At 41.9% G+C, this 21,711-nt stretch overlaps 1 protein-coding gene across 4 annotated transcripts in view; it reads right to left on the bottom strand.

Moving 5' to 3' along the window:
* JAKMIP3 (Janus kinase and microtubule interacting protein 3) overlaps positions 1 to 21,711 on the bottom strand; it is an 89,520-nt gene that overhangs the window by 35,037 nt on the left and 32,772 nt on the right. For all 4 annotated transcript variants that reach the window (XM_040563953.1, XM_040563952.1, XM_040563955.1 and 1 more), the window contains exons 3-9: positions 20,317 to 20,546; positions 16,608 to 17,105; positions 5,270 to 5,485; positions 3,500 to 3,619; positions 2,418 to 2,564; positions 1,375 to 1,506; positions 844 to 879 (exon numbers count right to left, since the gene is read on the bottom strand). In XM_040563953.1, coding sequence (XP_040419887.1) covers positions 844 to 879; positions 1,375 to 1,506; positions 2,418 to 2,564; positions 3,500 to 3,619; positions 5,270 to 5,485; positions 16,608 to 17,105; positions 20,317 to 20,451 — 1,284 coding nt within the window. In that variant the 5' untranslated portion in view covers positions 20,452 to 20,546. The remainder of the gene's footprint in view (positions 1 to 843; positions 880 to 1,374; positions 1,507 to 2,417; positions 2,565 to 3,499; positions 3,620 to 5,269; positions 5,486 to 16,607; positions 17,106 to 20,316; positions 20,547 to 21,711) is intronic.

Below are 21,711 nucleotides of genomic sequence, written 5' to 3'. Positions count from 1 at the left end.
TTGCCTGACATTTTTCCTATTTGGTGAAAATTATGACTCTCTTCATAGAGTGATATTAGTTTTAACAGTAACGAAAACAATTCTTTATTCTGGATTGCAAATATAGGCAAGCTCCAGAATCAAAAACCAGTAAACTCTTAAAAGGAAAATTCCCTTAATCTCCCATCTCAACCATTTTTTGGTCCCATTCATGATGGTACTATGGGGCATTGATAATGTTCCCCTCCCACCAGCCCAATGGCAAATACTAGTGTAATCATCAGGTAGATAACTAGACGGGAGATAATCAAAAACTTTTTTGCTTTACTTGACAGCATAAGCTTTGCTGCATGCTTGGCAATGAAGAACAAAACAGTACATGTTTTTCAGTACATTTTAGAGTGGCTAAACTTTACAAAATCTTTGCCAACTATAGCAAAGGAATGAGATGTGCAAGAGCACTGACTGAGAAGATGCAAGTATGGGTAAGACAAAGCTAGCGATAATCAGACTAAAAAAATGCAACTCCAACATGACAGAGCTGTCCCAAAGAGGAGGGACACTTCCTATCAACTGTCGGGACATGCCGGCCATGCTGACTTTTGCCCCTGCAGACATCCTAGTGACAGAAGAAAGCTTCCTCTCTCAACAGAGCTTTACTCTCCACTGTCACTGTTCTTTTCTCTGGTGAACAACTTCTGTTGATAGGGCCTTTTATAACATCGACATTGAGAAAGACACTGAGTTAGCTTGCTGTCCAAATAGAGAAGAAAGCGACAATAGAAATTATTATACAGTGTATGCTTTTAATGAGCAACAGTTTAAAGTATACAAAGATGAGGATGAAGTTAGCTTCATACCTACCATGACACTCTTCACATAGCCAGCTGTCTCCAGGGTCTGATTAAAAAAAAAAAAAAAAAAGAATGTCAATAAGTGAAAAGAAAAATCTTGAGGAGAACTGAGTGCATGTTAGCAAAGAAGCAAAAAAAACCAAAAAACAACAACAAAAAAAACCACAAAACACAACACTGCAGAATGTCCCCTTCTTACACAGTGGCTACCTTTAGGCCTGATGTTGTCTCTGGCTAAAGGAGCTCCGACACTTTGTTTTGCTGGTGCAAGATCTGGTCGCTAGCATATCTACTGGAGGTGCTGCAATGGCTCAGTCATGCAACTGCAATGTAGGTTGAAAGGATTTTTCCAGCTACAATACCGCAGATAACCCAGATTCAGTTCAATTACTTCTAATCATAGCAATGTCTGCCATACTGTCACTGATGTTAGCTCTGCCAGCTAGTTTACAATACCCGAGGTACACCCTCAGTTAGGCTTCCTTTTCTTTCCCTATGACCTTAGTCAACCTCAGGCAAGTGCAGCAATGTTATACCTTACCTTGGAGAGTTCATCAATGATATTTTGCTGTTCAATAACCTGTAGTCTCAGAACATCAACTTCTCTCTCTTCCTGGCTGTGATCGAGGTCATTTAAAGAGCTCGGTCTCCTTATTGTTCCAGCTCTTTGCCTCTGAAAGAAATCCATATGGCAAAAAAAATGAAATGATCAGGAAGCTTTGCCAAAGAACAGTATACAACCTATCCCTTTCACAGCTAGAAGTGCACCTAATCTACTGGGTGTTCTAGCAGCTGTCCTGCTCCCTGTTTTGCTGAGCGATAGTCCCAGATTGCAAATGTGTTTTTGTTCTGGCTCCTCAGCTTCTGCCGCGGGGAGCTGGCAGTGGCCGGGAAGGACAGCAGGCACACGGGGCCATCGCACGCTGCCTGCCAGCCTGCCAAAGGCTAGCTCAGCTACGCCTGTCCTTCAGTTCTGCCCAGAGCCTGATGGCTTTCTCTTGCTGGAGAAGGAATTGAAAGAGCTGGGATCAACATCACTACTTTCTGGGTTGCTCACCAGCTTTCATCTGCAGCAGTCCCGCAACTGCAGCACCCCGTGAGATGATGAGGGGCTGCGGTCACCTACAAGTGCTGACATCCACACAGTGTCAGCACTGCTTAGCACCAGCTGTTGGTCACTAACAACACTGAATTTAAAACCAAGAGGGAAGAGAATCACAGGTGCAGATTTCCTAGGGATTATGAGGTGATTATTGCACAAAAGTCAAAGTTGATGTGAGGTAGTTTGTGCTCACATTATAATTTAGCAATCAGTGACTGGGCAGCAATCTGATCGAAACACGCAAAGCTTGCATAAATGCCTTTCTTCAGAACTATTGGTTTCTAGGGTTAAATAAAACATATATCATAAAACAAGTTCAAGCCACAAACCACTCAGAACTTAATAGCAAACAACGGAAAGGAGAAAAGGTTCCTGTCAAACTTTCAAGTGTGTGGCAATGTCTGACTTCATCAGCCCCGTGAGCACTAGATTATGTTATATTGTATATTATGTGAGCTTACAATTACAGCCCAGTCACTTACCATTGCTATGTTTTCTTGTGTTACAAATTTTAATTTATTTTCCATTCGACGCAAAGCATGTGACAACTCTTCATTTTTCCTACTAAGGCGTTTATTTTTGTCCAAGATGGGCTTATACTGACTTTCAGCTTCTCTAAGACGTTTTAACTGAAAAATTAAGAGAGAATTAACACCTCAGGAGCTGTTCTTTTTTTTTTTAATCAAATATATTAATTGTTTGCTTTAGCTACCATAATAGCAGTACTTTCTCTTAATGCAAAGCAGCATTAATCAGGAAACTCTTGGTATGGTCCTATAGTATAGAGGATTGTTCCTTCCTCATCAGATATACAACCTGTGGAACAAATATACCACGTAGGGAATTTATTAAAGTAATAATAATTCTTGCCAATGTCATCTTAAAAATTCATTGTTTTATAAGCAAACATGAATGTGATGTGGTGTACCACCAAATACAGAATATAAGGAGGAGCTAGTTATTCCCATGTATATTCCCAGCAATTCTCTCGTTTAATATTCACACTAAGAGCAGTGTGAATCACAGCACTGACCTGCTAGTCTAACACTCTCCTCAAGTCAAGTGGATCTGGGGTTTTCCCATGTGCTACTTTCTGGCTCAGTTCTACAAAGGGCATGCTGTGCTTAGCAGGACAAATGCCATCCAGCATTTAAAGAGCATTCTTCCTGACTCCTGGTACAGCTTTGTGTTTCAGTCAGATGAGGGGTCAAGCATAACCTAATTACACTAAGTTTCACCAGCAGCATCCTTCTCCATTCACCAATTTATCTTTTTCAGCCACATCAATCTTTTGCATGCGGGACACCCAACATTCACCTAGGAACAGGTTTGATAAGGTCCTTCATGCTGCTTGACTGATTGGGCTGCTCAGGGAAATACCGTGAACTGATAACACAAAATTGTTGAATTTTCCTGCATCCCATATGCACAGGGTCCTGCAGATGTCCTGCAACAATTTCTGGATAGCAAAGGTGAAAATAGCTTGATGTTGGCACTGGTGAGACCCTGCCATATCGATGTCTTCACAAGCAGTAACTGCAGTGCATTCATCGCTGAGACTCACCAGCTCGTTTCTTTCCTCCGACAGCAGCGCATTGCGATCCTCCAGCTTCCTGATGATTGCACTCAGCTCAGCAATTTTAAGTTGGAAACGCCGGGCATCCTTTTCATCCAACTGCTGTTCCTAAAACAAAGATCAACTGCAAATAACTGTTCATAAGTGTACATGGAATATCAACATGTTTCAAAACTCAAACTTTTTTTTTTTTTTTAATTTTGAATCCAGACATTTCAAAACTATTTTATGGAAGAGTGTGCCTATGCCTTAGTGGAACTGATCACTGAAAGCTGCAAGATGAGACCAATGGAAAGTTAAGAGTGAAAATGTAACAAAGTATGCAAATGCAGAAGTATGTATATGTAAATACAAAGTCACAAATGCTAAACTTGGAAATATAAAAGAAAATATCAAAAATCAAGGCAATGTTTCCAATGTATGCCACTGTTGAACTGAGTGTTTCAGACATATCACCCACTCTGAGGACTTTGTTATAAGAAAATGATATTAAAAGTACTGACGTACAAATGGGGAAAATCCATGCAATTATACCATTGCATAAGCTCTTCTTCCATAAAGCTGTGGCCCTTATTTGGTTCTAAAGGGTCACTTGTAAAGCAAATGGGGTAGCAGTTTATCTGAGTGAAAATGCTTAAAGCAAATTATAAATGAATAGAAATATAGGCAGACATGTTCTCATTCAGAATCAGAGAGAAATTATATATATTTACAAGTGTGACAGACTATTTTTTTTCCTAGTACTTGTTTTTTTTGCTTTAGTACTTATTCTGATGTTTGGCAGAAGTTGAGCACAAATCAAAACAAGGAAATTAGTGTCCATAGTCCTGGTGGCAGGTTCGGGAGGTCTAGGATTCCTCATTCAACAGGTGCAGGAGAGGCTTGGAATAAAGAATAAAATAGATTGCTTTGCTCATGTATAAATATTTACACTTCTACTGAGAAAATTAAGGCTGTTGCAAAAGAAATCTTGATGAGAATCAGCAATGAAGAAAATCTGCATACGTTAGACATATGAGGTCAGTTAACTGAGTTTTCTAATATTAGCAAATTAACGCAGAAGCAAAAAGGTGCCATTGTAATATTAAAAAAGCTATTGTGAAAGGGCAACTAAAATTTAATGTTTAGGATATTGCATTGTAGAAAAGAAACAGGAGAGAATAAGTTAACAGGTATTTAATTTACTTTCTGGTGCACTGAAAGCAAGAGCACGTAGCAGCATGAAAACACAAGCTAACGGAGGTGTTCCAGGAGGACAGCAGGACTTCCTAAGTGTTCATGCACTGGTTACCTTCACCCGTTTCCTTTTGTAAACTGGCCTTGTACATCTGCTTACAAAATACATTGATAGCAGTTCCAAAAGCTAGCACACATACATTACTTGGTTAGAAAAGCATTTGCATCATTTGTTGGCAAAAATTGTGTCAAAGTGTCAAACTAAGGCAGGTGGTAGAAGTATGATACAGTAAGAAAGAGTAGAAAGAAAAGAAAATTTTCACCCTGGTAAGAAAAACAAACAAAGGAAACCAGAAAACAAAACAACAAAAAAGCAAAAGCTCTCCCATAATTTGGTTCAATTTTATATCTTAAAGATTTGGCTAATGAACAAGAGCGAGAAATTAATGCCTCTCCATTTCCCCTGAATTACTATGGGAAAGCTGTTGCTCAAAGGTGCACTCATCAAGATTCTGTCCTTTTGTGTCATTTTGTCATTCTGTTTGTTCGTTTGTTTAGGTGAAACCACGTGAAAGTGCTTACGGGGCTTCCTGAATGATCTGAAGCGTCTCCTGCACCACTTGCATAAGGAAGTTCCCGCTTGGGGCTGCTCAGATGCCGATCAGACTCTTTGATCTGGGAAAGTTGTTCATCTAAAGCCTCCTTTTGGAGCTGCAGTCTCTGAGCATGCCCGGCTTGAACCCCTAACTCTCTTTCCAGCACGTAGACTGCTCTGTCTTTAAATTTAATCTCCTCCATCTATAAGGAGAACAGAACACAATCACACACACGTGCAGCATCTTGACAACAACATAGCATCTTACTGACCCCAAACACAGCCACAGTACAGTTCCACAGAGCCAACACCCCTCAACATGTAAAAAACAAAACATCCTCTTGAAAATATAACAGCAATGAATATTTGAAAGTGAACATACACATTGAATTGCTTCACTAACTCAGGAATATTATTCATACCAAGATGTGTCCAACCACTTTTGAAGGCCATCAGATTAAAACATCCCTTTTTAGCAGTTCTTCATTAAAATGATTAGGAGATAACCCACATTCTCAGTACCATTTCAAAATACCTTCTTTCTTAACTCAAATGAACAACAAAAAAATGTGAAATAATAAAAAATAAACAATTCATATCCCAATATGGATTACCCTAGTCAAAGATTTTAACAATTTTGATGCATTTTGATTGAAAATTGGGTTTAATAAGTAATTTTAAAAGAAAGGCAGTTAAAACCTGGACATCTTTTTAATTCTCAAAATATAGAAAGGATGTGAAATTTTTTGATTTTCTTTCCAAAAGCCTCCCATCTGAGTAATTTGCTTAATTGTCTCCTTTCCGTGAAAGGTTTTGCTTTTGTCTAATAAGCATTATGCAAAATCATTAAATGCTTAAATGGCGAATGTCCAGCTGTTATCTGCTATAAGTCTCTTCTGTTCTGTTTGTCTCTATAGTGGTAGCTGAGTTCAGAGAACTGTGCTCACTGCTGTTGGAGGAGGTACACTGAGTTTGCAGATGCTCCAGGAATACTTTCTGAGGGACAGAGCATTTGGATTTTTTCTGAATGCTGATGTGGAAGTTGGAGCCTTCCTTTTTATAGAGCTGAGCCAAATCCATCCATGTTCTGCGAGCTACCTGCAGCAGAGAGGCCTTGCACTGCAGGGTGGGTGCACGCGTTATTTGCTTGCACCAGGATCAGACCCTGAAGTCTTTTAGAGTTCAAACAAGGGTGGCCTATGCCCTGTCTAATATAGAGAAATTATTGAGCACAGCCTGAAATATTTGTCTGCAATGAAGCACAGTACTGCAACATAGTCTCAGGCTTGTTCCAGCTGGATTGCATTCCTATACATTATACATGAATATAAGGTATTAATTACACTGACACACCGCTGGGTTGCCAAATGTGCTCACAGAGAATGATTGTATGGGAGAAAGAGATCATACACATCTCCTAAGACATTCACTGATGCTTTTCAGACACCATATATGCATATTGTACACATTAGATTTTGGGCAGGTTTTGAGACTTTACCATTTAATTTCAGTGGACAGTTCTTAAAATGTAGCCTGCTCAAAATAAGAACATTTTGCCTTGTGAGAACTGCATTTGATACATTCATCTCTTTTTGATAGCTTTGTCTGTAAACCTGCAAAAAATGGCATAGCATATTAAAAGATCACTCAGAGGACTTTCTTCTTAAATACTGCAAAAATGCCCGTCCAGGGAAAAGGCAAGTGGTGTCTGTTCATGCTCTTCCAGCAACAGCATCAGGGAATTACTCCGTGAGGTAGATTTAGGTTCCTGCTCACAGCTGGGAGACAAATGAGGCAGGGGAGGACGTGCCAGGCTGGGGAGCGGCGTCCCCCCGTCGCGTGGCGTGGGACCCCCGTGCAGGCTCCGGAGGGGCTGCAGGCAGTGCACCGCCACCGGTTGCCTGTGCTCCACCATGCACGGTGGGAGCACGCCACACCTGCAGCTCAGGTCTCAGGCAAGAGCTGCGGTGCTTCCTGAGGCTTCGTGCTGCACAGGCAGCCCTGCCTTCCCCAGCTGCTTGGGGGGGCTGGAGAAATACCAAGTTACAATTGAGAGTGCCCTCTTGCTTTGTCCGAGGTGAAAAGCCAGCTCCTTGACGCTTGCTTTGCCAAAAGACGGGGTAGGACAATACATAAGCACTACATGGAATCTTAATTCACAATTATGAAAATTTTAGATTCTCTCCACGAAATGCAGCAAATCAAAAGTATTTTGGGTGCCATTTTATTAAGGGTGCTTTTAATAATTTCCATTAAGCCAATGGTATACTAACTTTGAATCAAACAAAGAGACATCTGCTGTGGTCCTTCTACTAAATATATAATCAAGTAGAAATCTAAATGGATCTATAAACACAAAGGTAACACTTTGTCAAATTATTATTATTAATAAGAAGAATATTGGTTAGTTAGCTCCTATTTTTATGAAAGCAAAGACATGGTACAACATAGGCAACACTTTAAATTAAGAAGAACAAAGGAAGTGCAGAAAATGCAAGATTTTGTAACAAGGTATTTCACTGGTGGCTTATCTTCTGGAAAGATAAACTAAACAGTCTTGGTGAACAACTAAGGAAACATCAGTATTCACATTCCCTTCGTATGATTAAATTCATATTCATGAAATATGTATAACAATTGGCCATCTCACTATTAAATACTATTATAGAAATATTATAGAAATAATACTAATTGAAAGAAGCATTTCACCAGAAAATATTACTTAGCACATTTCTTCACATCATTGCTAACATTAAGAAAACGTTAAGACAGGAAAGGACTGAACTCACGGGGAGAGGTGCCAGCCTCCCGGCGCGTGCCCCCCCCGGCTGTCGCACCCGCCTGCTTCATCGCGCCCCGGGAGCAGCGTTGGTCCCGGCCGTGCCTCCTCCTTCCCCACCTTTTGTCTGGCAGCTCAGACAGCAGGAGCACTCACCAGACAGTGGCAGTGCACACATGTGAGCACAGCACCCAATCACCTGGAAAGATGCCTTGCTCCGTGCCATGGATATTCCCACTTCAGTTTTAGCAGGCTGCCTTGACTTGGAATGAATATTTATGCAGGAGTGCTAATTAATATCCAGCCTGCGAGCACAGCAGATATCAATTATGCAAACCTAATCCCATGCAAACTTAAATTTGTTATTCCCTCCTTGTGCTATCTAGCGCAATTCCCAGCACAGCGTCGCGTTTTGCTGTTCTTAACCCTTATGGCTCTTTTAAAATGTATTGTTTCCACGATGATTGTAAAATCCATGTGTAGGTTTCCCTGGCTGGGAAATTTCTCCTTGTGATGTTCTTGGGCCTTTGCAAATCCCGCAGACGCCACCGGGAGCGTGGCTGCACGCCGCAGGAATCTGCCTTTGAAGGTACTGGCGCGTGGTGGAAAAAAGCCAGTCACTCTTAGAGAGGGGTTTTAAATGCAAACGAGAAAAACCCTTTCCAGCTGGAGCTGCTACACAGCAGACATTTCCCCACAGGTGCCGTGCAGAGCCAGCAGTTGGCACACACCGGGATCTGCCTGTCCTCACCTCCCTGAAGGCCTAGGGCAGGGAGCTGGGTGCCCACGGCCGGGCTGGCCTGGCAGAAGGCACGCGGGGAGGCCGGCCATGAGGGACGGGTGTCCGTTTTCACCCTCCCTCTGCATTTCCCTGAACGTTTTCCCTGGCACTCCCACAGAAATAAATGCAATTGCCTCTTTGCCCTTGCGATGCGTGTCACTCATCAGCAACAGCCAGCTATATGAAGTCAGCCAGCCTGCCAAATGCGGTGCTCTGATACTGCACATTTATATAAACTACTAGGATTTGTATTTTACAAATAGACTGGGAGAGAGCAGCAGCATACCTGCAGACTGGTGCTGCTGACTAGTCAGCGTATGTAACTTGAGGTGCTGAAACTCCGTTAATATTCCTGCACATCTGAGTCAGGCTGTCATACAATGCTGCAGCTCCAAATCAGCATTGGGTCCTGTCATTGCCAATGGTGGGACGACAGCACACACAGTGCAGGAGCACAATGAGCTTTCATATTCCTTGTAACCAAGGAAAATTTTTCTTACTTCAGCACGGACAAAAAAAAAATAAAAAAAAGGGAAAGTGTTACTACCTCTCCCTCTTACAATTGTAACATCTTGTGTCATTACAACGTATATTGCAGTAATAAACTGCACTCTGAAAAGCACTTAATATATTTTTAGAAAAGTAAAATTCTCCTTACAGCCACGTGCCCTTTTCCCACCTATGCTGTGGCTGCAGGGAATGCCCCAGCCCGTTTGATCGTTAGCAGAGCGGGGACACAGACCGCTGCACCTATCTTGTAGCTGAGGGAGGAGGTGAAAGCCAAGAGCGTTCCATGCTAACGTTGCTGCTAGAGGCATTGCTAGAGCAGCAAGTCGTCAAGAGGAAAGTTTCTCACTGCAGCTATGCCACAATACACGAGCAAAGCACCACCAGAAGCAGTGGTCCCACACGCTGCCACTCCCTCCCAAGCTCCTTACCAGAGCTAGGCGATACGACAGCGTGAGCTGGCTCAGGGTATCAGACCATGGGAAAACTCTTCTTTTTCACTTTCGTGATCCATTTTCTGCCAAGGCAGCTCACTGAGCTGGCTCACTGTGTGTGTGCACAGTCTGGTTCAGGAGAGGTGGGTGGACGTGATGCTGGGGTGGGGGGAGCATGGCTGGGCGCTGTGGTATCCTCTTGTGCGTAGCATGGCTAGCCATAAGGTGAAACTACACTTCTAGGCTCTGAATTTCCTGAGTCTTGCCAGTTGCATGGGTTTTAAGAGTTACCATTAGATGACCTTAGAATAAAGCTGTGGCTATCCCATTGCTTTGTCTGCCTATTAAGGCAGACAAAACCTTTACCCATTTACCTTTACCCCTTTACCCTTTACCCCTTTACGCCGGCAACCACCCCTGGCACTGCCCCAGCGCCGTGCTGCCACATGGCAGCTGCGGTCCATCAGCTGTGCAGGGCTATCCACCAGGCTCTCACCCAGGGAACCTCTCTTGTAACATCTTCTTCCAGAACTGACCATGGTAAAAAGGCATTCACTGTCAGTAGTGCATTACCACGACTCCAGTAACCTTGCCAAGCTGTCAAATACAAGAGGAGACAACATATTTCATCTGTGTGCAGTTGAACAAGGGCACATGCAATATCCATCAACAAAAACTTTGTTCAGCGACAGGGTTCAGCTACAATAGTGGCCAAAGAAGGATTCTGTTTGCAGACTGCCTGAATTCCAGCTATACTGAACCAAACAGCATTTTTATAACATGCCCAGGAAATGCAACATGCCCATTTCCTGACAATACCGCGCTGCAGTACGCGTACAGTCCTTTGCTGCCTGGGAACGGTGACATTTCCAGCTGCAGCCCTACCACCGCAGTGGCTCCTGCCTGCTCCCCCGTGCAGGCATGCGCGGGAACAGTGTCTCTGACCCAAGCACTGCAGCAGCAATGCTCCAGCTTCTCCCGATCACAATTAGTGCAATGAGCTGGAGCTGGATCCAGCATCCTGCAAATCACCATAATTCCCCTGAAATCTCTAGAACAATGCTGAAAGAGCCAAAGCGTTACACTGTGCAGTGCAGAAAGGTTAAGTGGTGCAGGTGAAATCAGAATTTGATGCTCCCACTCAGGGTATAAATAATAAAAAATTTTCCTTCACTAGGCGACTAAAGGCTTTTATTTCTGAAGACTGGCTTCCTTTTTATAGTGTTAGGTGTGAACAGCAGTACACAAAATTGATAGTGGTACAAGTGAAGCTACTTAAATTGTTAGATATTTCTGGATTTATATTAAAATATATTAAAAAATCACTAAGAGAAAATTTGTTCAATGAATAATAACAATTATTTTCAAACAATTTATAACAAAAATGTAACAGAATTAAATGTAATACCAAATTTGAAGAACAAGGTACATTGAATGGGAGAAATAACTGCATAAAGATAGAAGGAGAAATTACTCCTGTCACCCACAGGAGAAATTTGTACACGTATGGTACATCACATATATTTAACTGATAGCTAGGTGCTAACAGAGCGATCTGCTAAAATTATTCCATCGCGTGCTTTTGAAAACCTCACCCATGTTCACCCACTAACCCACTTAGAGGTTTCAACTGCATGCTGATTCCCTAAATCATTCCAACTGGTGAGCCAAGTTAAATTACAGACAAATAGGTTCCCACAACAATGTTGTATAATTTTTAATGAACAACACTACCCTTCAGTAGTCTGGGCTAAGTTGGAATAAGAAATGCACTGGTGTAAATGAGGTTCTAACTACAAATGATTTGCAAGGAAGAGTTAATCCCTTTGAATAATTTGTCTAGCTTTCAGTGTAGAACGACTGTTGAGATGCCTTTATAATACCAAATATAGTGATTTTTTTCCATATAAGGGAACAAAAAGGAGAAGAAAAAGACTGTCAATCACCGATAAAATTAATATTTAAAAAGACACACACTTTTCTTGAGGAATGGTCCTTTAACTGTCACATCTTCACTAATTTACCACTGCCTAGCAGAGCAATCTCAGGGAAGTGCCTGCAGACATGCCAGTTCAGAAGGGTACTGAAAGATTGCTCTCCTCTTTGTCCCTGGTGCTGGCTTACCATAAAGAAGCCACAGAGGTCTCAATGTACAATGGCTTTATATTAGGTTATTAAACCTTTTAGTAGTCGTTATCGACTAAGTTTTATCTTCAATTGAAAATAAATGCTTTCCAGTCTGTAACAAATCTCATTTTTTCAATCTTCCTCGTTTTTGTTTTAGTCCCCCTAAAAAAGAAGCAGGAGGAAAGGAGACCGCAGTGTTGATGTTCAACACTTCTCACTTCTGACCAATTTATGTTTATGTAAAATTTAAATATTCTTTACCACATTGAATTTTCATCTCCACTAAGCAAAACTTGAGGCCAATTAATTCCATGGCATTCTCACGACTGAAGGGTTGTGTTCCCTGGATGTGAGTACACTGATACAGGGCAGGTTGTTATTAGAGGTAGACCATACAAATGTAATTAAATACATTCACACAGCATTTTAAGCTGTTTTGAAACACACAAATTAAAAACTGAAAAAAGTTTACTAAAATTAGAAATTCTGTAGAAAGGAGGTTGTTGCCATACCTACTTGTTACCATCCGCAATGTGACTTTCATCTTTTACATTAACGTTTCTTAAGCTTCTGAGACAGGAATAGCTTAACTGGGTTAGTTGTACTTCTCTGTAGACATTCACACCCAGACTTCACAGACACAAACAGCACAAGCTGTGTGTGCAAATAGAAAACACAAGGGCAGAACAATTTGAACACACGCTTTTGCAGAACACATCATTTCCTTTCCTGCAATGTTCACAGGACTGATAGTTGCTCAGCTTTGCTGTATGGGATTGGTCTAAAGCTGTCAGCACCAATGAGTAATAGTCATCCCTGTCACCTGAAAAGTATCTAGAAGAAAAAGCTAGAACGTTTGTTTGGTAAATATTGAGTGGGATCTGTTTCCAAAAAAAATATTACACATTGGTAGCCATTACAGTCTGCAGGCCTCCCAGTGCTGGTGGTACAAAACTACAAAATTGCCACCAGCAATTACTGTATCTCTAATTAACAGCCTATTTGCTGCGTGTGTCCGAGTGGCATGTCATGGCATGAGACCATAAGCAGAAGGGAAGACCCAGCTTACAATTGCATTTGAAAGCATCATTTTGACCACAAGAGTACTTTGGGTTTAGTTTTCCTGCTGGAGCTGGAGAACAGCACACAACGCAGGCACAGCGGGTTTGACTGGCTGCAGTGTAGCCGTGCCTTCCCCAAGACCAGCCTCTTCTGGAGAGGGCAAGGATGCAAGGATTCCCCTTAGGAACGTAGCAAGGACAGAGCTCACTAGCTTTGGGTCATTCACTAGTGCTGGGTTTGGTTTGATCCAACAATTTAACTTAATTCACTGTTGTAGTTTTGCTCTGCTGTAGCTTTGATGACTTACTAAGTCATAAAAACGGAAAAGTTCACAGTAAAACCAGGTATTTTGAAAGCCTGAGCATATATATCCTGCATTCCCTTGGCAAAAATCCCACAAAAGATGGGAAAACAATTCAGCCTGAAGTTAAGAAGATGTTGAAGAACAACATAAACTCCATTTTGCCAGAAGTAAATTTGTACGGTTGTGCATTTCCTTTTTGCTATATACTGTATCTTCCTAACACATTACTTTAAAGATCATCTAATATTTTTCCACATTTTTCTAAAGTGAGACACTAACAAATGTATTTGTCTGTACAATGGAAAAAAAAAGTTTTAATTTATAAGGAAGATAATGGAATAATGTAAGCTTACCTTTTCAAAAGACTTTGTCTGACTATGTATGGAAGTATTTTCCATTCTGCACCTAAGATAGGTCAGATGTACTTTGAAAGTAAATATGGAAATGAAAAAACTTGAAAATGAAAAATGGTACCTATCAGACACAAATAACTTCAGATGATTATTATATGTTGAAGGGTTAATATCATTGCAGACCTAAACATGAACGAATATACTTTCTCCATTTTGATAAAACAAAAAAGCAGTATTTTTCAAGAAGTGAAATAGCAATTTGCTCGAAGGTCACTTCCCCTCTTTGTTAAATGACTAAATAATGCATTGTACATGAATCACGGAGCTTTTACAGTCCTAACGTGAAACTATTAACAATTCAGAACTGGATGTCTGCCACAGCCTCTACATGAGCGTGCAATCCCCAGTCGTGGGCCAGAGGCAATGCAATATGCACAAGCACTGGGCCAGATACAAGTGGGCAGAAATCCATCTGGCTCCTCGGCGGGGCTGAGCTGAGCTGCACACACCGGGGCACAGCTCCCCATCTGCACAGAGCCGTAGCAGGTAAGGGGCAGTTTAATGAACACGACTAGTTTAAAGATACAACACTAATATTGTTGGTAAGTACCGGTGGCAGATGTGGTGTCGACTGCTAAGTCCACAGCCTCATGCCCCGCACCTGCTACGCGCGGAGCAACGCCTGCCTGGCCGCGCACGGCGGGACGCCCTGGGGAGCGCTGCGGGCTGAGCAGGCACAGCGTTGGACCTGGGGTGCCAGGCTTCCTCGGGGGCACCGGGCTGGGACCTGCAGCGCTGCTCTGCTGCACAGAGTGGCTCACACCGGGCTCTTCTGCATTTCTCTGTATATCATGGCAGCCCCGACCAGACTTAGTGAACAGGCTTTGCTGATGGCCTCTATCTTAACAGAGGAAAAATGCACTGGTTTCGGTATTAGCCTAATTGCTTCGTTAATTGCCTCATTTTCATAGAGAAGAGAGCTTTTATGATAGGACGTGACACCAGCCTTTCCCCTCGAAACATCAGGGCCCTCCCTGCAAGGTGCCAGGAGCCAACAGCTCCCATTGAAATCAATTATGGTCAAGTCAATGGAACCGAGAGTACTTAAAGTCATTCAGGAAGCACTCAGGGCTTGGTTAAAATGATGGCATTGTGTAATTTAATTAGTACAGTTAGATAATTTCATTCTTTCAAGCAGGAATAAAAAAAACTTTGATTTTCAAAGGCAATTTAGAAAACATAACTTCAAACCACTCTATTCTTTATAACTAAGAACATATTTATTTTATGGCTTCTACATTAGAGGCCATTAGAATGGATTTTCATGTAATGCTTTAAGTTTATTTAGGATGAACATTAGCCACCCTTTCATTTTGATGTATTAAATCAATGTATCTAGTAGTGTATGTTTACAGAAGAAAGTACTTACACTGCAGGATATTTCTCCAGTATCAACAGATCAGTTGGTTATAAATTATTTTAATATCCTATTCATAAAAATAAAATACTCTATGAGGGCAAAAATAACTACCCGAAGTCTGAGAGTCCAAGGGAATAAATAAAGGGTATGCAATGCTGAATTGACTAGGGGAGCAGCACACGGTCTGTCGGCCAGACCAGTCACTTTGGTCTGCCAGGACACAGCTGGTGCTGCACCACCCCTGCGGTGGGGAGGTTTTGCAGGATGTTCACTGAAGCATGGCTACAGTGCCATGCTTTCACTTACAGGTTTTTTTTGTTGTTGATGGTGGTTGGTTGGTTTGATTTGGTTTGGTTTGGTTTGGCTTTTTTAGGATTTGTACAATAGTCAAATGAGAATGACTTTGAAGGGACATTAATGAGTTGATCCTGAGCCACTGCATACCATAAAAAAGCATGGCAAACCCAAAAAGATGATAGCATCAAATAAATACTGAAACAAGACCCAAAATACACCTCACAGGAGTATGGGTGTTACATTTGTTCCCCTGTTCTTGGGAATGACAGCAATAGTTAAGAGAGACAGTCCTGCAAATCAGCTGTGCTGCGCTCAAAAGACTGAGTGAATTGCAAGGCAAGCACCTAAGCTGCCAGTGAGGGAGAAATTGTTCTAAAAGCCAGAAAGTGGTGGTGGCATGCCAGGTTTTCATGCAAAGACTTCCCTCTTCCTTCCTGCAGGGAGTTCTCCTGTTTTTCAAGGAACACGATCCATTTTAACATCCCCAACTAGTTTCAAAGCCCATTGGAGGTATACTCTGAAGCCATAGGTGTGTAGCCTTTGAGATTCAAACTGTTGTACCTGAGACTCAAACAGTTTGACTAGGTGATCAGCATACATGACGACCCAGCAGGGATCAGATGAGCAATGAAGGGAAGGAACCCCAGTAACCACCAAAGGAGGAGCATCACCGCTTCACTTGTCCTGGGGGAAAGCCACCGAGGGGGACACAGAGAGAAAGAAACTACCTGAACACCTTGTAGAGTGATGGGAGTCATCGTCACCAGGTTATAGGACTCTAGACTATAGGATGCAGAGGCAATAGCATTTTGAAATTGCATAAAGCTTATTATGGGATGTTTACAGGAATTAGCAAAGGCAGGGAAAGGGAGGGATGAAAGTGAATCGGTGAGGAAGAAATGGTGGGGAAATGGAGGGGAAAGGGGCTAATAGGCCCTGTTGTAGACCAAGAAACATATGTATTTTGTAGAATTACCCTAATGCAGCTGGTAACTAAAGGCCTGTTCTTCATATCTGAAACATGAGCAATATTAATAGGCACTGACAGACATAAAAAGTTCCATACAAAACATCCTAGCAGGTTTAAAAGAAAACACATTCTGACATCACTATTAGCAGATAGAAAACTCATTTGAAGCAAGCTGCAAAAATTTGGTTGCCTATCCTCATGCATTTAATGCAGTCCAGCATTAATGTTCATTTTTCTGCTATCAATAACATTAGTGTTATTAAAAACATAGATACAGATAGCAACACATACCAGTCTGCGAATTTCTCTCTCACACTCCCTCTTAATTCTGCTGATTTCCTCTTGATGCAGGTGATACACACTCCTTATCTCTGCTGCTTTAATTTTGTCAGCTTGGATGACCATAGTTAAAGCCTCTTCCACTTGTTTCTTAGCGCCCTTAAGTTCTGAAATTTCTTGCTGCATTTTTATTTTCTCAACTTCAAACCCCTTCTTGGCCTCCTCCTTTGCCTCTGAAAGCAGCACGGTTTTCACCTTGTCAGGAGCCCCATCACGTACAGCATTGAGAAGGGCCTGTAGTCTCTGGATTTCATTATCTTTAATTTTTATTACTCTAAGTAGTTCAGCTTCATGCTGCCTCAGAAGTGCTTCTCGAACAGCTTGGAGCTCCTTCATTTTCTCTTCATGAAGTTTGACTTTGAGCTCTGTTACCACCACTGTACTTTTATGCTGTTCGTGTTCTTTGATCTGCTTAACTTCCTGATTTTTCTCTCTTTCCAACTTGCTGACCTACATGCAAAATCAAAAAAGAGCAGTGTTTTTATCAACAAAATTATTGCCACAAATTATGAGGTAATCTAAAAATGGCATGGATCACTTTATTATGTCAGAATTCATTGTTGTATGACTGTGCCTTAGAGAGAAAGACCTGCCCGATGAATTCTTATTACCACATGCAGAAGCACAAATTTGACATTTTGTCCATGCTTTATCGTTAGATGCTTTATTACATATTAATCATCCATTTTTTAAAGAGGTTCCAGGTAAAAATAGGATCACCAAGCTTTGCTCACAGCCACTTTGACAAACTTCACCACTCCTTCTGCCTTCATGCTGCAAACTTAAAAAGGAGAAATTTCCTTTCTTGGAGAATTTCATGTGAACAACATACACATTACAGAACCTCGTGCAACAACATTTCCACAGGGACAAGGTTTTTACAATCTGTGGAAAACACCTTCAGCGTGTGGTCATGGTGGCCACTGTATGGTTTGGCAGGTACCTGTGGGGATCTTGAGTAACACACCTAGCAGTGCAGCTAGGGGGACTCAGGGTTGTAAATCTGATTCTAAGTATACCATAAATACTCTGGGAACATCTCTGCCTTAGCCCTAATGAGATCCATCCTCTCTCACAGATGACCCAGAAGCACCAGTAAGTGTTTACCTTGTAATTAACACAGCCAGTGTAGCTCCATATAAACAAAACCAAGGGTGACGATGACTAAAACCCTTAAAATACAATCTGGTCCTCCGAGTGGATGTGGCTATGAACCATTGCACTTCAATGAGGCACTAATTTAAAGTTTATTTTCTTCAACTCTGACTTATGTAGTAGTGAATATACCTGTGAGGTTACATTTGTGCATGCACATCAGAAGAGCTGGCAAAGTTGGTAGGCTGTCATCGGTGCTGCCCTGGGGTACAAATGAGAACCACACGTGTCAGGGGAAAATACGATCCACCTCAGATTTTTATTGAAGTGGATGTGGCATGGTGGCAGGCATTGCACTAGAAAATATTCCCAGCATGTATTTGCAGTAGCATTTAAAGTGTTTGCATAACTGACTATCTCCTTTGAGCAGGCTTGTTCAGAGGCAGGGAGTGCACATCAATTCTCTCTATCTTTTCTGCCCTAGGATGTTTATCAGAGCAGCCAGTGCATATATTTAAATGCTAAGATTAAAAAGTGGATATTAACAACACTATAATTACTTACTGAAGTGTTTATTGGGGAAAAAAAAAAAAGTTCAGGTCAATTATTTTTAGTAAAGATGTATTTTTTTTTTCCTATGATGACACAGGAACGTTTTCTTGCTAAGAACATGCCTAAATCTGTTTCCCATATGAGAGCACTCCACAGAACCGAACACTGCAGGTGTAAAGAAAAGAACTGTGACATTACAGAGAACTGGGATAATTCTTCTAAAGAAAAAGTAATTTGCGAAAAGAGGAAAAAGAATCCTGACAACTCTGTAGAAGACATTTCTTTCACTAGAAATCAGCATAAGTGGAAATACTTGTATATTTAGAAAAAGAGAAACAAAATCATATCATTGCCACTTTAGAAATTACTGATATTGAGGATGAATCTAGGCACCAATAATGATTTTTAGCATCACATCCTATTTTGATAAACTAATAATAAGCATTTGAAATTTTATAGACTTTAATTTGACCAGTTTAGTGACCTAGATCCATTAGTGAACACGTAAGTATCATAAATTTATGCAAGAAGCACAAAACCCAAGTGAGCTAACCATTAATATCCAAACACTACATGAAGTATATGCTCAGAAAGCAGACTAACGTGTCAGTAACAGGTGCTATAAACAGAACAAACATTCAGGAAATAGCCAGCACCTTATAGAGGAAGTCTGAGTCTATTTTTCAGCTGGTATCTGCAGGTCTCATACCACATCCCCTAAAGAATATGCAAGAAACCAGGTGCCATTATTTTGGCATGCTCAGGTACACAGATCTGAACTGTGCTGTATGCACGTGCATATGCAAGGTATAAAAAGCTCTGTGAGAGCTACTGGGAAGCACAAAACAATGGCATTTTATCAGATGCTTTTTCAGCAATAAATTATGCATTACAAATAACAAAATGTATCTGACCACAGAAGGGTAAAACGATATTTCACTTTAAAACCAGGAAGTCAAGAAAAGCTATGATGAGAAACCTTATATCTAAAGGGACTGGGGAAGGCTGAGGGAAGGAAAATAGGGTCCTCAGTCTTAAAGCCGTAAACTCTGCTTCACAGTAAAATTATTAATAGATATTCTATTAAAATATGCGTGTGCGTGTATGTGTATAAGTATATATACACACGCACAAACACCGCCTTTGGAAGCTTCCTTAAAAATTAGAATCATAGGCTACAGTGCCAAATTATGATGCAAGTTAATGGAAAAATATAGGATGTAATTCTGTCCCTGGCATAATAATGCATTTCTCTGTTAGGGCTCTGAAGCAACAAAAAACAGAAAAACAAAAGTTTATCAGTGGAAACTAATTAGGGATTATTGAAGAACAAATAACATTGCCCTGCCCTTGCTGAGAAAGGTGCTGAGGGTTGTGGAAGAGGCAGCTCAGAGTCCTGGTGGGGCTGCTGGCAGTCCGAAAGACTTTGAGCACAACCTCCAAACGAAATTAGCCTCAGTGCAAAAGAGAAGAACCAGCAAAGGGAACTTCTGACCACCACCAAGTTGTATTCAAAGTCCTCATGGTACACATTCTCGTACACAGGTAAGTACTCGCTAGAAAAAATTCTAGTAGGAGAAACAAAAAGGGTGCACAGCTTCAGCCCACCGCCGTGGCCATGCCACCTGTTTCGAGCAGCTCTGTACTCTCCCAGGTCTCCTGCTGGCACGTAGCTACGTGGTTTTTGGACTTTGTTTCCTCCCCGATCACAAGAGCAAGCGTGCGTACCGCTGCTGCCCGGGACCCGCGACCCTGTGCCCTTGGGTTTAGAGATGGGGAGCGTTTTGCCTTAAATACAAGGGGAACAATATAAAACATGACATGAAGGGGCTCTATCATTTTACACAGAAGGCTAGTCCCTGTTGCTCATGTGCATCGCCCCAAGTATTTATTTCTGAAGTCAGGTACAAGCTGGCTATGTGTGGGGCAACAGGCAAAGAGTGGTGGGAAGGAGACAGAGCAGGCTGCCTTCGTTTTAATCACTGGGGGAGGGAAAGGAAAGGAAGACACACACCTTACTCTTCTCCTGCTGGAGCTCGATCTGGATGTCGGTGAGCTTCGCCCTGAGCTCCTCATTGGCAGCCTGCAGGGCGGCCAAGGCCTCGGGCCTCTCTCCCCGGGCACGGCTGCTGGCGCCCTTCCTCGACATGGTGAGGCGGCGTGGTGGGGTGCTGGCGCAGGCCCCGCCGTCCCGGCGCTGCGGCTGCTCCTCCTCGCCGCGCCCCGCTACATCTTCTCACTCACCTGCAGGGAGGGAAGCAGAGGAGTGCCGTGAACAGGCTGCTGTCACCACCAAGAGCACAGCCGGGTGTCACTGCCAAGAGCACAGCCGGGCTTCAGCGTCTTTCGCAGGACTTCAAGGTGTTCCGCTCAGAAGCGGTTTGGGGCGCTCACACACGCCAACGGCCAGCAGCGCACCACTTCCCCACAACTGCCTTTCATACAGATCAGCTGGTTTATAGTAAATAAACACTTCTGATGGAGGCTGCTTCACCATTTTGTTGTCGCACAACATTAAGAGAGGTCAAGTCAGACAGCATCCTGCTCATTACCACCTGAGCAGTGCTTTAAAGGTACAAAAAAAAACCCAAACCAACCAAACAAACAAAAAACATTAAAAACACGAGTTTTAAAGATGTTTTTTACTCCTCCAACCATCACTGCACCTGGAAGGAGGAGCAGCAGACAGCTGGATACTCTGGGAAGCATGAGGTACGCATCAGGCAGCTAAAGTGGCTCTCCCTGACCTGAAGCAAGGGCTGGACAGAGCTCAGCTGCAAAAATATTTTGGCGTACACCTGTCCAGAGCATAAGATTTAAATCATAAACTATAAACATTTTTCATCTCTTCATCTGCACTTGAATTCACACAGAACAGTGGCTACAGACGTTCTGGAGGGACGTCCTAGCTCCATCTCCTGGCACCATCATGGCTTGCAGACAGCTACAGCAGGGAAAACCACTTTCAGTGTAGGCAGAAAGATTTTATGATCTTAAAAAAAAAAAATCTTACAGAACAAAAAGGTTTGTTTTCCTCCAAACAAATTTAAGAAATTCATAGTAAAAGTAATAAAAGTAATACAAATAGTAAGAAGATACAGAAGCAAGCAGAGGTTATATAAAGGCAACAGAAGCTGTCCATGCCAGCATGCGTGGTGTATCATCAAAACAACAACTTTTATCTATATATGTTTACCTAAGTCTGACAACAATGTAGCAGTTTTATTTACACTAAATGGCTTTGTGCTAAATCTAAATAAACAGAACTGAGAGAATCAAATTCTTCTATTAAACAGGGAAGAGCTGGACAAAGTGGATCCATCTTAATAGAATTTATCTATTAATATCGTTTGCACTCTGTGTCAACCCACTAATCCCAACACACTCATAAACTACACAACATACAAAA

Source organism: Cygnus olor, chromosome 7 (assembly GCF_009769625.2).
Source record: "Cygnus olor isolate bCygOlo1 chromosome 7, bCygOlo1.pri.v2, whole genome shotgun sequence".
Classification (NCBI taxonomy): domain Eukaryota; kingdom Metazoa; phylum Chordata; class Aves; order Anseriformes; family Anatidae; genus Cygnus; species Cygnus olor.
The sequence above is the reverse complement of the archived record's forward strand: the minus strand, read 5'-3'. Positions and strand labels throughout refer to the sequence as shown.